Here is a 15862-nt window from a genome sequence, read left to right on the forward strand (position 1 = left end):
ATGTTCACTCCTTTTTATCAAATTAAGGGCAGCAGGCGCATGGGAACACGACCATCTCCAAGTTCCCCTGCAAGTTACAAATCATCCCGAATGGGTTCAATTAGAAGACCACCGAATACCCTCTGAAGAGGCAATTATGGATGGACAGTAGTTGCCAGCCATGACAGTGACTATCACAGCGGTAATGATAACAACAATTGAGTGTCCACCAAAACAGCTCGATTATGTGAAATGTGTGACCGTCACAGCCTCGCTGAGATTGGTTTCTAAATGCCTTCCCTTGGCGGAGGGTTCATACTTACTCTGGTGCCGGTCGCGGTGCATGTATAATGGAGACTTTTACTCTTTCTCATCACATCATCACCTGGGCTATATTAGCAGCACTGGTCTTTTAAAAGCAACCATTCCCTTGTTCCGCTCATATCCCAGAGTAAAATCTCCGGCCAAATATCGGACTTTGGAAGAGAACTCGAGCTGATTTAGGTTATTTCGCTCTACCATTTGATTTCCTACATTACAACAGCGACTACACTTAAAAGTACTAAATAGGCAGTAAAGTGCTTTGGGACGTCGCGTTTTCATGAAAGGCGCTGTAGAAATGCATGTCTTTCTTTGTTTCTTTGTAAGCAAATCCCGAAAACCTCTTTTGAGTAATTTCTGTACCGATGTGAAACTGCACTTCAACACCGTACAATCACCAGTGACCCAACCTTGCACTGTACACGAAAATCCGCAGACCCAATTCTAAATGTTATTTCTGTATATTTTGCCACAGATCCGCTAACAACACCAGTGATATCTCTTGATCAACCGACTGGGGTGTATGTAGTAGGAGAGACGGTGACCATTACCTGCACCGTGACCAGAGATGACCGCAAAAATACCTTCTACATTTACAAAAGTAATCAACAGCTGTACTCCGATCACATCGTCACAAAGGACAACGTTGGAACATTCCCGGTTACCAGTAAAGATGAAGGAGGGCGGTACTTGTGCCAATATAGAACCGCGGTTAAGGGAAGGTGGTTAGAATCTAATCGCAGTGAGTCTGTGACGGTCACTATAGCAGGTGAGTGACAGGGATCAGTGAATTTGTGTATGTTTTATTCAAGCTCTTGTCTATAATCATTGGAACAACATAAATGCTTTAAGATAAGGAGAGAGGAAAATAACCGAATGGGTTTTGATCTTATTGCTCAAATCTTGAAAGGATTCATGTAACGCTGGACCCTGCATTCAATTGATGTGAAATCATTACCGGCAAAGGGCGTTACTGGAGTGAAGGCGGTGAAATTCGTCACGGGGTTAGACCAAAACGGGCGGTAGCGATTCCGCCGCCCGTTTCTGGCCCCGCCTGATAAAGCTTTCCATTTAATTATGTGTGTAAAATCGAATCGCGCCCACTTGTTTCAAGGGTCTGCCTAAGGAAAAATGATCCCCTACATGTTTGAACTTTCAAAATTTAGTGCCACAAATACAGCACGACGGCATGGATTTAACGCCATTGAGTGCAGCGTCACCACAAGAAGCTCTCCAGACTAACTGGCCTTGACATATTACAGGTTTCTCTGTCTGGCAACAGGATCTGCGTGCCGCGACTGTCAAAATAATCCTTTTATGCACGATATTTTAATCTAATTACATTGTGGGGTTCGATATCAATCTCTCCATTGCATTTCGGCAGCACTTCACAAACACGGGAACTCTACCTCTCAGAAGGGCAAGAGCAGCAGGCACATGGGAACAGCATCACCTCTAAATTCACCTCCAAAACCATCACCTCTAAATTCACCTCCAAAAACATGAACTCCAATTCCCTTCCACATAAACACTGTAGCTATTAGAACAGGTCGGAGGCGAATAATTTTGCAGTGAATGAGTCACCTCCTGACTCCCCATAGCATTTCCACCATTTACTTGGCACATGTCTGTCGTTTGATGGAACACTCTCCGCTTGCCTGGATGAATGTAGCTCCAACTCAGGAAGCTTGACACCATCCTGTACAAAGCAGCCCGTTTGACTAGCACCCCATGCACCCCCTTAAACATTCACTCCCTCCACCACCGGTGCACCGCGGCTGCAGTGTATACCATTTACAAGAGGCACTGCAGGAACTCACCAAGGCTTCTTCGGCAGCATCTGTAGAGGGAGAGACAGTCACCATTACCTGCACAGTGAACAGAGAGGATCACGGTCAAATTTACTTTTACAAAGATAATCAAAGACTGAACTCTCCTCAAATCATCACAAAGGACAACATTGGAGGGTTCCCGGTTACCGGGATAAACCAAGGAGGCCGGTACAAATGCCGATATATAACCTCAATCAACAGAAGGTGGTTACTGTCCCAGTGCAGCGAGGCTGTGACGGTTACTATCGTGGCTGAGTGAAGGGAAATACGAATTGTTAAGATGTCTATACAACCCTCTCGTTATTTACAAAGAAAAATTCTTGTTTTGACATAACAGTGTTTAATATCCACAGAAACGGTGTTTTTGCTCAGATTTTGTCTATAACAAGTTACCCTGAACAGAGGCTGATGCTTTACTGACAGCGACACCACTAATCATCGAATTATAGAATCATGGAATGATACAGCACGGAAGGAGCTCAATCGGCTCTTCATGCCTGTTGTGGCTCTTTGCAAGGGCTCAACAATTACTCCCACTCACCTGCCTTTACCCCATTGCCATGCAAATGTTTCCCCTTCCAGTGTTATCTTCCAGTATTATATGCTCTGGGAGAGGGTAGAAACTAAAATGGCAGGGGGTTGGGAACCTGAGCAGGGAGACAGAAGAAAGTGAAACAAGTCCAAAGATGTGCAGGTTAGGTTGATTGGCTATGATAAAATTGACCCTTAGTGTTAGAGGGATTAAATACATGGGGTTACGTGGATAGGGTGGGATATGTGTTGGTGTAGGGGTTACGGGGATTGGGTGGGATATGTGTCGGTGCAGGCTCGATGGGCCGAAATGGCCTCTATCAGCACTGTGGGGTTTCTGTGATTCTGTGAAAAGCAAAAGATAGGAAGGAGAAAAAGAAAAGTGGCAGTGAGAGAAATCAGCGCTTTAAATCAAGCATGGCCACAGTAAATAATAATTCCAAAAGTTCTAAGAGCATTAAAAAAACAAGACTGAAGGCTTTGTGTCTTAATGCGAGGAGCATTCGTAATAAGGTGGATGAATTAGCTGTGCAAATAGAGGTAAACAAATATGATTTGACTGGGATTATGGAAACATGACTCCAGGGTGGCCAAGGCTGGGAACTCAACATCCAGGGGTATTCAATATTCAGAAAGATAGGCAAAAAGGAAAAGGAGGTGGGTAGCATTGCAGTTTACAGAGGGGATTAACACAATTGTAAGGAAAGATATTAGCTCTGATATTGTGGAATCTGTATGGGTAGAACTGAGAAATACCAAGGGGCAGAAAGCGTTAGTGGGAGTGGTATATAGACTTCCAAAACAGTAATGCGGAGGTTGGGGATGGCATTAAAAGGGAAATTAGAGAAGCGTGCAATAAGGGCACAGCAGTTATCATGGGTGATTTTAATCATCATATAGATTGGTCTAACTAAATTAGTAACAATACAGTGGAGGAGGAATTCCTGGAGTGTATACGACTTGTTTACCTGGACCAATATGTCGAGGAACCAACTAGAGATCAGGCCATCTTAGACTGGGTATTATCTAATGAGAAAGGATTAATTAGCAATCTTGTTGTACGAGGCCCCTTGGGGCGGAGCGATCATAATATGATAACATTCTTCATTAAAATGGAAAGTGTAGTAGTTGACTCAGAGACTAGTGTACTGAATTTCAATTAAGGAACTACGAGGGTCTGAGGGGAGAGTTGGGTAAGATTGATTGGGGAATGTCACTCAAAGGGTTGGCAGTGGATAGGCAATCGCAAACATTCAAATACTGCATGGATGAACTACAGAATTTGTTCATCCCAGTGTGGCATGAATATAAAACAAAAAAGGTGTCTCAACTGTTGCTAACAAGGGAAATTAGGGATAGCAAAAGACCCAAGGATAGGACATATACATTGTCCAGAAAGTGAGGATTGGGAGCAGTTTAGGATTCAAGAAAGGAGGACAAAGGGATTAATAAAGAAGGTGACAATAGAATATGAGAGTAAGCTTTCAGGGAACATAAAAACTGACTGTAAAAGCTTTTATAGATATGTGTAGACTAAAAGACTGGTGAAGTCAAGCGTAGGTCCCTTGCCGTCAGAATCAGGGGAATTTATAATGGGGAACATGGAACAGGCAGCCCAATTAAATACAAGTTTTCGTTCTGTCTTCACAAAGGAGGACACAAATAACCTCCCAGAGATGTCGGGGAACATAGGGTCTGATGAAAGTGAGGAGCTGAAAGAAATCTGTATTTGAAGGGAAATGGTGTTAGGGAAATTGATGTGATTGAAGGCCGATAAATCCCCAGGGCTTGATAATCTACACCCTAGGGTACTTCAGAAAGTGGCCCTAGAAATAGTAGATGCATTGCTGATGATCTTCCAACATTCGATAGAATCTGGAAGAGTACCCATGGATTGGAGGGTAGCTAATGTTACCCCACTATTCAAAAAAGGTGGTAGAGAGAAATCGTAAGCTTGACATCGGTAGTGGGGAAAATGCTAGAGTCCATTATAAATGATGTAATAGCAGAGCACTTGGAAAACAGTGACATGATCGGACAAAGTCAACATGGATTTACAAAAGGTAAATCGTGTCTGACTAATCTACTGGAATTTTTTGAGGATGTAACTGGTAAAATAGATAAGGGAGAACCAGTGGATGTGGTGTATTTGGACTTTCAAAAGGCTTTTGATAAGGTCCCGCATAAGGGATTATCGTGTAAAGTTAAGGCACATGGGATTGGGGGCAAGGTTTTGACTTGGACAGAGAACTGGTTGGCAGACAGAAAGCAAAGATTTGGAATAAACGGGTCTTTTTCCAACTGGCAGGCAGTGAAGAGTGGGGTCCCGTAGGGATCGGTCCTTGGACCACAGCTATTCACAACATATTATAATGATCTAGACGAGGGAACTAGAAGTAATATCTCCAAGTTTGCAGACGACACAAAGCTGGGAGGACGTGTGTGCTGTAAGGAGAATAGCGAGAATCTCCCGTATGATTTCGACAGGTTGGTTGATTGGGCTGAAGCATGGCAGATGCAATATAACGTGGGTAACTGCGAGGTTATCCACTTTGGTGTCAAAAACAGGAAGGCAGATTATTATCTCAATAGCAATAGATTTGGCGAAGTGCAAGTGCAACGAGACCTGGATGTCCTTGTGCACCAGTCGCTGAAGTTAAACATGCAGGTGCAGCAGCCGGTTAAGAATGCAAACGGTATGTTGGCCTTCGTAGCAAGAGGGTTTGAGTACAGGAACAAGGATGTCTTGCTGCAGTTGTACAGGGCCTTGGTGAGACCACATCTTGAGTATTGTGTGCAGTTTTGATCGCCTTATCTGAGCAAGGATGTACTTGCCATGGAGGGAGTGCAGCGAAGATTCACCAGGCTGAAACCTGGGATGGCAGGAATGACGCATGAGGAGAGATTGTGTCGAGTGGGCTTATACTCGTTGGATTTTAGAAGATGTAGAGGGGATCTCATTGAGACTTACACATCTCTAACAGGACTGGACCGACTAGATGCAGGAAGGATGTTCCCGATGGTCGAGGATTCCAGAACCAGGGGTCACAATCTAAAGATAAGGGATAAGCCATTTAGGACAGAGATCAGGAGGAATTTATTCACCCAGAGAGTGGTGAACCTGTGGAATTCTTTACCACAGAAGGCAGTATAGGCCAATTCATTAAGTATATTCAAGAACGAGTTGGATACATTTCTTAAGGCTAAATGGATCAAGGGATATGGATAGAAGGCAGGAACTGGTCACTGAATGTGTATGATCAGCCATGATCTCATTGAATGGCGGAGCAGGTTCGAGGTGCCGAATGGCCTACTCCTGTTCCTATCTTTTATGTTTCTAGTTTCTATGTTACCCGATTCTCATTCGATAGATACTGTTGAATCTGAATTCACCTCTTTCAGGCATGTATTTAATTTCATCACAACCCGCCGCATCAAAATTATTCACCTCATCTCACCTCTGGTTCTTCTTCCAATCACATTAAGTCTGTGTCGTCTGCTACTCGACTCTTCTGCCATTGGATACAGTCGCTCTTTATTTACTCTATCGAAATATTTCATGATCTAATCTCTTCCTTAAGCTTCACCTCAAACTTTGCTTATCTAAGGTGAACGATCCCAGTCGCACTAAACGCGAAACATAATTGAATTCCCTCATCCTTGTTACCATTATTGTGATTCTCCTCTGCACGCTTTCTAAGGGCTTGACATTCTTCCTAAAGGGTGATGGCCAGAATCGGAAACAATACTCCCACTGGTGCCTAATCAGTCATTTATAAAAGTTTAACATAAATTCCTTGCCGTTTTACTCCATTCTCTTTCTTTCTAAAGCCAAGGCTCATGTTTGCTTTTTAACTGCGGGATAGTCGATTTTTAATTTACAATTTTGTGACTTCAAAACCGATCAAATCTTGTGCTCATAACCCAAGTAGCAATTTCAAAGTAACTCGCCCTGCGGTAATGGGGCGGGTTTGGCTGCATGTCCATCACCCAGTTTACACGCCACCCAATTATACCCTCCATGACCTTTAATGGGATATACAATCGAGCAAAGCATGAAATGGTGGCAGTCCAGAACCCAAGAACTCTCCCACCTAGAAGGTGAATAACTACAGGTGCAGGTGCACACCATCGCTTCCAGGTTCTGCTCCAAGTTATAGACCAACCTGACTGGAATATATACTGGCCGTTCATTCAGCTTCACTGAGTCAAAATCCTGGAACTCCATACCGAGCAGCACTGTGGGGCGACATTCTCCACACGGACTGCAGCGTTAAAGAAGAAGGCCCATCATCACCTTCTCATTGGCAATTAGGGATGGGCAATAAATACCACCCTTGGCAGCGACACCACAGTCCAAAGCCCAACCACACTTCATTCCTTTACTTGAAATGCGAATCTCCACGGTTTAGCAGAGACTGTGCTTTTTAATTTGGTTATGGCTCGGCTAAATTAGCAGAAATGTGAAATTCAAATCGCCAATATCCATTTCTCCTCCTGGTATCCCAGTGTAACATTTTGTCGAAAAACCCTGGTTTCGGGAATAGATCCCCTGCTGATTTATTTTCTGTCGCACTTTTGATTGGTTCTGCCAATGAAAGTGGCAATTCCCCTTTGGTAGAATCTCAGTCGTCGATGCAAACATTTCCCTTTAACAGATTGGGGTGTATGTAGAAGGAGTGATGGTCACCATTACCTGCACAGTGAATAGAGAGGATCACAGTCAAATCTACTTTTACAAAGATAATCAACTACTCAACTCTCCTCAAATCATCACAAAGGACAACATTGGAAAATTCCTGATTACCGGGACAAACCAGGGAGGGCGGTACCAGTGCCGATATAAAAGTTCTATCAAAACAAGGTCTTTGTTGTCCCATGCCAGCGACGCAGTGACAGTAACTATAGCAGGTTAGTGAAGAGGAATACAGATTGTTAATGTGTCTATTCAAAGATATTGCTATTTTATCAATAAATCTAACTAGTTTCAGTGATCAGTAATCATATCTGACAGAGAGGCTTCCTGCGCTCAGCCCTTGACAGTGTCTTTGAAGAATCGGGTAAAATTCGGTATTTCTAGTTGTGGAAAGGGAGCATTGTTGCATTCCATAGTGTGACATAGAATTTACCCCATGGAACAGACCATTCGGCCCAGCTGGTGTAAGGCGGCATTTAAGCTCCACATGAGCCTGCTACCACACTATTTAATCTCATCCTCCCTGTACGTTCTTCAATTCCCTTCTCCCTCGTGTGTGTATTGAGCGAAATCCTAAAAGAATCCACATTATTGGCCTCAACCACTCCAATAGTAGCAATATCCACATTCTCGCCACAATCTGTGATTAATTAGTGACTATCTGATAATCATGGCCACTAGATTTTGACTCCCACACAAGTGGAAAATTTTCTCTAAATCTACACTATCAAACCCTTTCAGAATCTTAAAGATCTCTATCAGGTCGCCTCTCAGCCTGCTGTTTAGTAGTGAAAAGTGCCCCAGGCTGTTCAGCATTTCCTGACAGCTTTAACCTCTGAGTTCTGGGTCACCCTTGTAAATAATTTTTTCCACATTTTCCTGTGCCTCTGGATCATTTTTGTAATATGGAGAGCAGAACCATACACAATATTCCACGTGTGGTGTAACCAATGTTCAGCAGGCTGTGGGTTACTAATGCACCATCATTGCTCCAGTTTTTCAATTTTACCCCTACATTTCTGACCTGCCAGAGAGAAACGATTAATACCACGGCCAAGGAGAACGGTACCATTGCCAATATAGAACATCCGTCAATAGTTAGAATTGACGGTCACTATAGCAGGTGAGTGAATGGGAGCAGAGCTTTTCAATTCATATATTTAACGCTCTTGGTATATACAGAAAATTATCCGTCTTTCAACGAAACATTGTTTAATAACGGGTCTTTTTCCGGGTGGCAGGCAGTGACTAGTGGTCTAATGCAGGGATCGGTCCTTGGACCCCAGCTATTCACAGTATATATTAATGATCTAGACAAGGGAACTAGATGTAATATCTCCAAATTTGCAGACGACACAAAGCTGGGTGGGCGTGTGTGCTGTGAGGAGGATGTCGAGAAACTACAGGATGATTTGGACAGGTTGGGTGATTGGGCAGAAGCATGGCAGATGCAATATAATGTGGATCAATGTGAGGTTATCCACTTTGGTGTCAAAAACAGGAAGGCAGATTATTATCTGTCTGGCAATAGATTGGGAGAAGGGGAAGTGAAACGAGACCTGGGTGTCCTTTAGCACCAGTCAGTGAAGGTAAGCATGCAGGTGCAGCAGGCGGTTAAGAAGGCAAATGGTATGTTGGCCTTCATAGTTAGAGGGTTTGAGTACAAGAACAAGGACGACTTGCTGCAGTTGTACAGGGTCTTGGTGAGACCACATCTTGTGTATTTTGTGCAGATTTTGTCGCCTTATCTGAGGAAGGATATTCTTGCCATGGAAGGAGTTCAGCGAAGATTCACCAGGCTGATACCTGGGATGGCAGGAATGACGTATGAGGAGATATTGAGTCGATTGGGCATGTACTCGCTGGAGTTTAGAAGAATGAGAGGGGATCTCATTGAAATTTATAAAACTCATGCAGGACTGGACAGAGTAGATGCAGGGAGGATGCTCCCGGTGGTCGGGGAATCCAGAACCAGGGGTCACAGTCTAAGGATAAGGGTTAGGCCTTGTAGGACAGAACTGAGGAGGAAGTTCTTCACCCAGAGAGTGGTGAACCTGTGGAATACTCTACCACAGAAGGTAGTACAGGCCAGTTCATTAAATATATTCAAGAAGGTGTTGAAAATATTTCTTAAGACTAAAGGGATCAAGAGGTATGGGGCGAAAGCAGGGGCCGGGTACTGAACTTGGATGATCAGCCATGATCGCATTGAATGGCGGAGCAGGCTAGTGGGGCCGAGTGGCCTGCTCCTGCTTCTATCTTCTATATTTGTAATATACACAAGAGGGTCTCTGCGCTCAGTGCTTGTCTGTATCAATTAATGCTGAACAAACAGGCTTACACTTTACTGCCAGTGACACCACTAATCATAAAATCATAGAAGGATACAGCACAGAATGAGGCCAGTCGGTCCATCGTCCCTCTGCCTTAGCTTTGGATTCCTTCCTAAAGTGTGATGCCCCGAATTAGACACCATAATCCAGCTGGCACATAACCAGTGAGGAAAAAAAGGTTTATCATAACGGCCTTACTTTTGTTCTCTGCGCCTCTATTCTCTGTGCCTCAATCATTACCGCCACCTTCAAAGAATTGTTTACGTAGACGCCAGGTCTCCTGCCTCCTCCATCCCGTTGAAAATTATACCTTGTTGTTCATATTGTCTCTCCTCATTCTTCCTACCAAAATTCTTCCCTTCACAATTCTTGGTGTTAAATTTAATCTGCAATGATTCTCCCCATTTCAACAGCCTGATTTTGCCCATCTCATGCGTTTTAATATCAAGCTCGGTGCTCACTATATTTACGAGTTGTGAGTAATCTGCAAACGTTTAAATTATGTTTTCTTTACGCAAGTCCAGGCCGTTAATATTTTCGATCAGAAAAATAATCTGTATTGCATTGTGAATCGATTGTCAATACTTCTTCTGTTCGAATGACAGGTCTACCCAAACCAATTATATCAGTGGATTCCAGTGTTGCTGTGAAGGGTGGAAATGTTACATTTAACTGTACAATCTCCCGGGACATTCCTGGCATCACATTTTACTTATATCGGCTCGGAGAAAAGAATTACTCAGATGACCAGCTTGCGGCAGCAGGAAGCAATTGTGTCACCTTCACTATCAATAATATAGATCACCCCAAAGGAGGACATTACAGCTGTCTGTATAAGGGGAATGTGGAGGGAAAACAGCTAACATCGGCTCTGAGTGACCCGGTATATATAACTGTAAGAGGTGAGTGAGATTCATACATTCACTGTTTATTTCTTTTCCCTTTAGGCTGAAAAAGTTGTTTTATTTATCGAATGCAGTAGGAATGAATGAATAAATGAGTGAGTGAGTAACTGAATAAATGAATCAGTAACTGAATCAATGAATGTATGAGTAAAATAGTTAAAAATGCAATCAGTTATTAAACCAATTAATGAATCAACCAGTCACATTTGACAATGTTGCACCTACCTTCAGCGCTATCCAATGCTATGTTGTGTTAAAGGATTGAAAAAATTTCTCTCATCCTGTTGTTGCATTTTTCCCAGAAACACACCGGGCTTAGGTTTGTGCAATCAATTTGATGCTACATCCTCATTTTCTTGAGATGGACGTATTAAATTGTAGGTAAATGTCACTGTCAGCGAACCGCCCTCTCCCAGAACCAGTGTGCAAAAATCAGACCTACGAGATTTTGGAGAATGGTTTTTGCATTTAACTATTTAGCGGTTGTTGCAATTTTTCTTGGAATATTTTGCGGTTACTGCCAGGAAAACGCAGACTTTGAGATGTCCCTCGCTCTCGCCGTCTTCACTAAATGATTCCAAACACAGATCGGTCAAGAGCCGATGCAATTAATTTCAACAGTTGCCACTGGATTCATCCTATGCATGTTTCAATCATATTCACAACCTACCCCGTATTATCCACGATGTAACGGTAAATTTAAAGGACCGCTCTGTCTTGCCTTGTAACGATCAGTTTATTCCCATTGCAGTAAGAGAGAGATGGACAAATTCACACAAACACACTCACTTACACAAAATAATACACATACATACACACACATGCAGACAAAAACACACTCAGAAACACACACTCACACACATGCAAAAAAATTAAACACATAGACAAAAATAATATTCACACACACACGCTCACACACACACACTCATACACTCGGTCACACGCACAGAGACACACACAGAGACACAAACTCCCACACTCCCAGAGACACACACACAGACATGCACACAGACACACAGTCACTATCGCAGATACACAATCACAAAAGCACACTCATACACAGGGACTCACACACACAAACACACATTCACACGCACGCACACACAAACAGACACACACACAGACGCACACACGCACTGTCACTCTCACACACACATACATCACACACATACACACACAAACACTTACACACACTCACAAACTCACACATGCACACAGAAATGCGCACAATCTCACACTCACACACTCACACACATGCACAAACGTGCATACATACTCACACACACACACATTCACACGCACATACAAACAGACACACACACAAGAAACGCTCACACTCTCCCACATGCACTCTCGCACACACACCCACATACGCACACACAAAAATGCACACAATCACTCACACTCGCACACACACATATGCACACATTCACACACTGACACAGCCACATACACACATATACAAATGCACACCCTCACACACACCGACCCACTCACAAACACACTAACGCACTAACACACTCTAAAGCTCACAAAAACATTCCGCTCTACCCATATAGTAGTCCGGCTGAGATTCCCTGTTTATCAGATGTAGGAATGAAGAAAATAAACCAGCAGTTTGGGGAATCTACCTTACCTCATCCCCTGATTAATCTGCTGCCTAATGGGCGCCAGTGATATTCTGCTGGAAATGTCCGCCAACCTGGTTCGAACAGCTTTTGGCCTGTAAATGGCCATGCCCTTAGATTTTTACAAAAATGTTTAAAACAAACTAGCTATGAATCAATGAACTTTAAACGGCAGCGGCTGCTGCCGGTGCAATTCCAAGAATCCAATGATGCAGGATTCCACAACAACAGCAACAACTTCCATTGATAAAGAGCCTTTAAAGGTTTAAAATGTCGCAAGGAGCTCCAAAGGAGCAGTTATCAAACACAATGATAAAGAGGGACATAAGGAGATATTAGGGCAGGTGAACAACTACTTAGTCAAAGAGGTCGATTTTATCGCGCTTCTAAAAATGAGGAGAGAGAGTAAGAGATTCGGAAAGGTTTTTGAAGGGAATTCAGGAGCTCAGGGACCAGGCAGATGAAGGCATGGCCACCACTAGTGGAGCGAATAAAATCAAGGATGCTCAAATTTCCAGAATTGGAGGACCACAGATATCTTGATGGCTTGAAGGGCTGGAGGAGGATACAGAGATCTGGATTGGTGAGGTGATGGAGGGGTTTGAACACGAGCATGAGAGTTGTAGGGCGGTAGGACGTCATAGAGATAGGGAGGGGCGAGTGCCATGGAGAAATATAAAAATGACGATGAGACTTGTTGGGCCGGAGGAGGTTACAGCGATAGCGAGGGGTAAGATCATGGGGGGGAATTGAACACGTGGTTGAGAATTGTAGGGCTGGAGCTATTTACAGAATTAGGGAGGGGCGAGGGCTATGGAGGGATTTGAATACATATGTGAGAATTGTAGGGCTGGGAGAGGCTACATAGATAGGGAGGGCTGAGCTGTTGGATTGATTTGAACAGGAGTGTGAGAATTGTAGTGGTGGAGGTGTTTACAGAGATAGGGAGTGGGCAAGGCCACCGAGGGATTTGAACACGAGGGTGAGAATTGTAGGGGTGGAAGCGGTTACAGCGATGGGGAGGGGTCGAGTGCCATGGAGGGATTTGAACACAAGTTTGAGAATTGTATGGCTGCAGAATGTTACAGAGACAGGGAGGAGGCGAGAGCCATGGAGGGATTTGAAGAGGAGGAAGAGAATTGTAGTGGCGAGGAGGTTACACAGATAGCGAGGGGGCGAGGGCCATGGAGGGTTTTGAAGAGGAAAATGAGAATTGTGGGGCTGAATGACATTACTGGGATAGGAAGGGGGCGAAGGCCATGGAGGGATTTGAACACGAGGGTGAGAATTGTAGGGATGAATTATATTACTGAGATAGGGAGGGGCGAGGTTCATGGAGGGATTTGAACACAAGTTTGAGAATTTTATGGCTGGATGATGTTACAGAGACAGGGAGGGAGCGTGGTCCATGGAGGGATTTGAAAAGGAGGATAAGAATTATCGGGGTGGAGGATTTCACAGAGATAGGGGGTGGGCGAGGGCCATGGAGGGATTCGAACACGAGGTTGTGAATTGTAGGGCTGGATGATGCTACAATGATAGGGAGGGGACGAGGACCATGGAGGTATTTGAAATCAAGAATGCCCATTTATAATGGCGGCTTTGTCGGAATGGGAGCCAATGTAGATCAGCGAGCAGGAGGGTGAATGTGACTCAGTGCGATTTAGGATACGGGCAGCGGAATTTTGGATAAACTCAAGTTTATCTAGGGTGAAACACATAGAAATTGAATGTGATTAAAGTCTTCCCCGAGTGAGTGTGTTCCTGATAATTAATGCTGACTGAGATTATCATGATAGCTCCGTACTTTCCAGGCATAGGTTAGGTACGATTATAGAATGACCCTGCACTTGTGTTTGCAGTGGAAACTGGAACATTACCCATTGAAATTCTCTCTGTCTTTGTTCTTCTAGGTTACTACTTAATTTCTTATTCAATCTCAATTCGTTTGTGTCTCGCTGCATTTATCCTCATTGGGACACTGATTATTCTGGGAATAGAGTGCAAACCGATAAAGGCAAATAAACATCGTGACGGTACGTTTGAATAATTTACTGAGTCTCCGCAATATTTCATACTGTATTTAAGTCAGAAAGGACAATGTTTTGCTTTTCACACCGTGCTATAAATAAGTATTATTAAATGTCGAAACTCAGACTAAAGTTTGTCCCGATGCTGAAAATAAAGGGCCGTATATTGTTCCTCTTTGACACAAAATGCACACAGTACTTCCTTACTCTTTGACAGTGCAAGAGGCGATAAAGGCAACAAAGAGCTGACGGTTGGCGGGAACCTGACAGAAAGTGGCTGAGTTGTAAAAACCTAGCGAATTAAATGCATTCAGATTGGTCATTGTGAATTCCTTTAAATTGTCTACATCGATTATATCTGAATCAAAATATCTTTCAGTTTATTGATATTTACCAGTTGCAATTGCCAGTTGCGACAGAACTGTTTGAGTTTACTGTTCAGCCCAGTTGCCAACAATCAGAATGTTCTATGCTTCCGTTTATATCTATATGCATAATTATGCTAAACTCATTTCAACACTTTTAAAAATCTGGAACTCCAGTTACTCAAAATGCACCGTTTAAAAGGTAATTATTGCTTCACTGTGCAAAAAGAGTCAACGCAGACACATTCTTTGATAAGATGACCATCATCCCTTTTACCCAATACAAAGAGATGGTTAGCATTCTGCTTTTAACTACAATTGCTGGATTTTATCCATTAATAATCAATCAATTACTAACTGACTCAGGTAGTGGTAGCAAGGAGAAGACAGTGTATCTGAGAGTTTCAGATAAACATGCCGAAATAAGTAATTTTAGATGCTATAGACCTGTGCTAGGAAATTGCCTGTGACCTGGCCCAAGATCAGGTGATGAATACTTCTTTGCACATTCAAGGTTGGGACATGGTGGAAAAGAGAAATTTGGCTCCACAGCGCCACCGACGGGACGGACTCCACTACTGCATGTTTATAAGTAACTGCAAGAGGATGCCCTGAACTCATCACAGCCAAAAGTAGTACAGGAAATGCACGCACTCACAAAAGTGTTTTAATAATGGTAGTGAATGGTTATTGGCGTTGCCCATAATCACTTTTTGAACCTAAGTTGTTTAGTAATTTTAAGAACTGGCGATGAATTAGGGAGAAGAAATGAAGAATTTATTGCAGAGCGTAACCTCGCGGCTAGAAACTGTACTTTTCACATGAGAGTTGAATTCGCAAAATTTTATTGGAAATATTGAAATGTTATTTGCCACAGCAAATGTCCACACAAGAGCCTGATCGAAAAGTAAGTCAGCTGGAAATAAGTCAGGTGAACTGGAAGTGTACGCCCGAATAATATGTAGTTTTATGGTCGATTACTGTCATGAAGATATCAGTGACACTCCACCACTTGCTGAGCAGCCTTGATGATAACAATTTACTTTCTCTTTTGGTAGGAGATGTTACTGCAGGATAACCTTCTGTCCCAAGTGGTGATGAAGAAACTGCATTCTAATCAGACCATAGTCAAGATGTTATATACATGTGACATTATCTCAAGAGCAGTGTTTGAAAGTTAACCAAATCGGAATCACTTAAATTTGATATCAAACGTGGATATTCGATTTTTTCCCCTCTTTC

General features: G+C 43.1%; 1 protein-coding gene across 1 annotated transcript in view; it reads left to right on the forward strand.

The window, feature by feature from the left end:
• LOC147088186 (Fc receptor-like protein 5) overlaps window positions 1-14275 on the forward strand; it is a 509517-nt gene extending 495242 nt beyond the window's left edge. Inside the window, exons 4-8 of the mRNA XM_085977795.1 lie at window positions 776-1069; window positions 2138-2379; window positions 7322-7574; window positions 10298-10594; window positions 14139-14275. Of these exons, the coding sequence (XP_085833921.1) occupies window positions 776-1069; window positions 2138-2379; window positions 7322-7574; window positions 10298-10594; window positions 14139-14275 (1223 nt within the window). The remainder of the gene's footprint in view (window positions 1-775; window positions 1070-2137; window positions 2380-7321; window positions 7575-10297; window positions 10595-14138) is intronic.
• The last annotated feature ends 1587 nt before the right edge of the window (window positions 14276-15862 follow it).

Source organism: Somniosus microcephalus, unplaced genomic scaffold (genome assembly GCF_052327205.1).
Source record: "Somniosus microcephalus isolate GS21.2 unplaced genomic scaffold, FLI_Smic_1.0 unresolved_chr5, whole genome shotgun sequence".
NCBI lineage: Eukaryota > Metazoa > Chordata > Chondrichthyes > Squaliformes > Somniosidae > Somniosus > Somniosus microcephalus.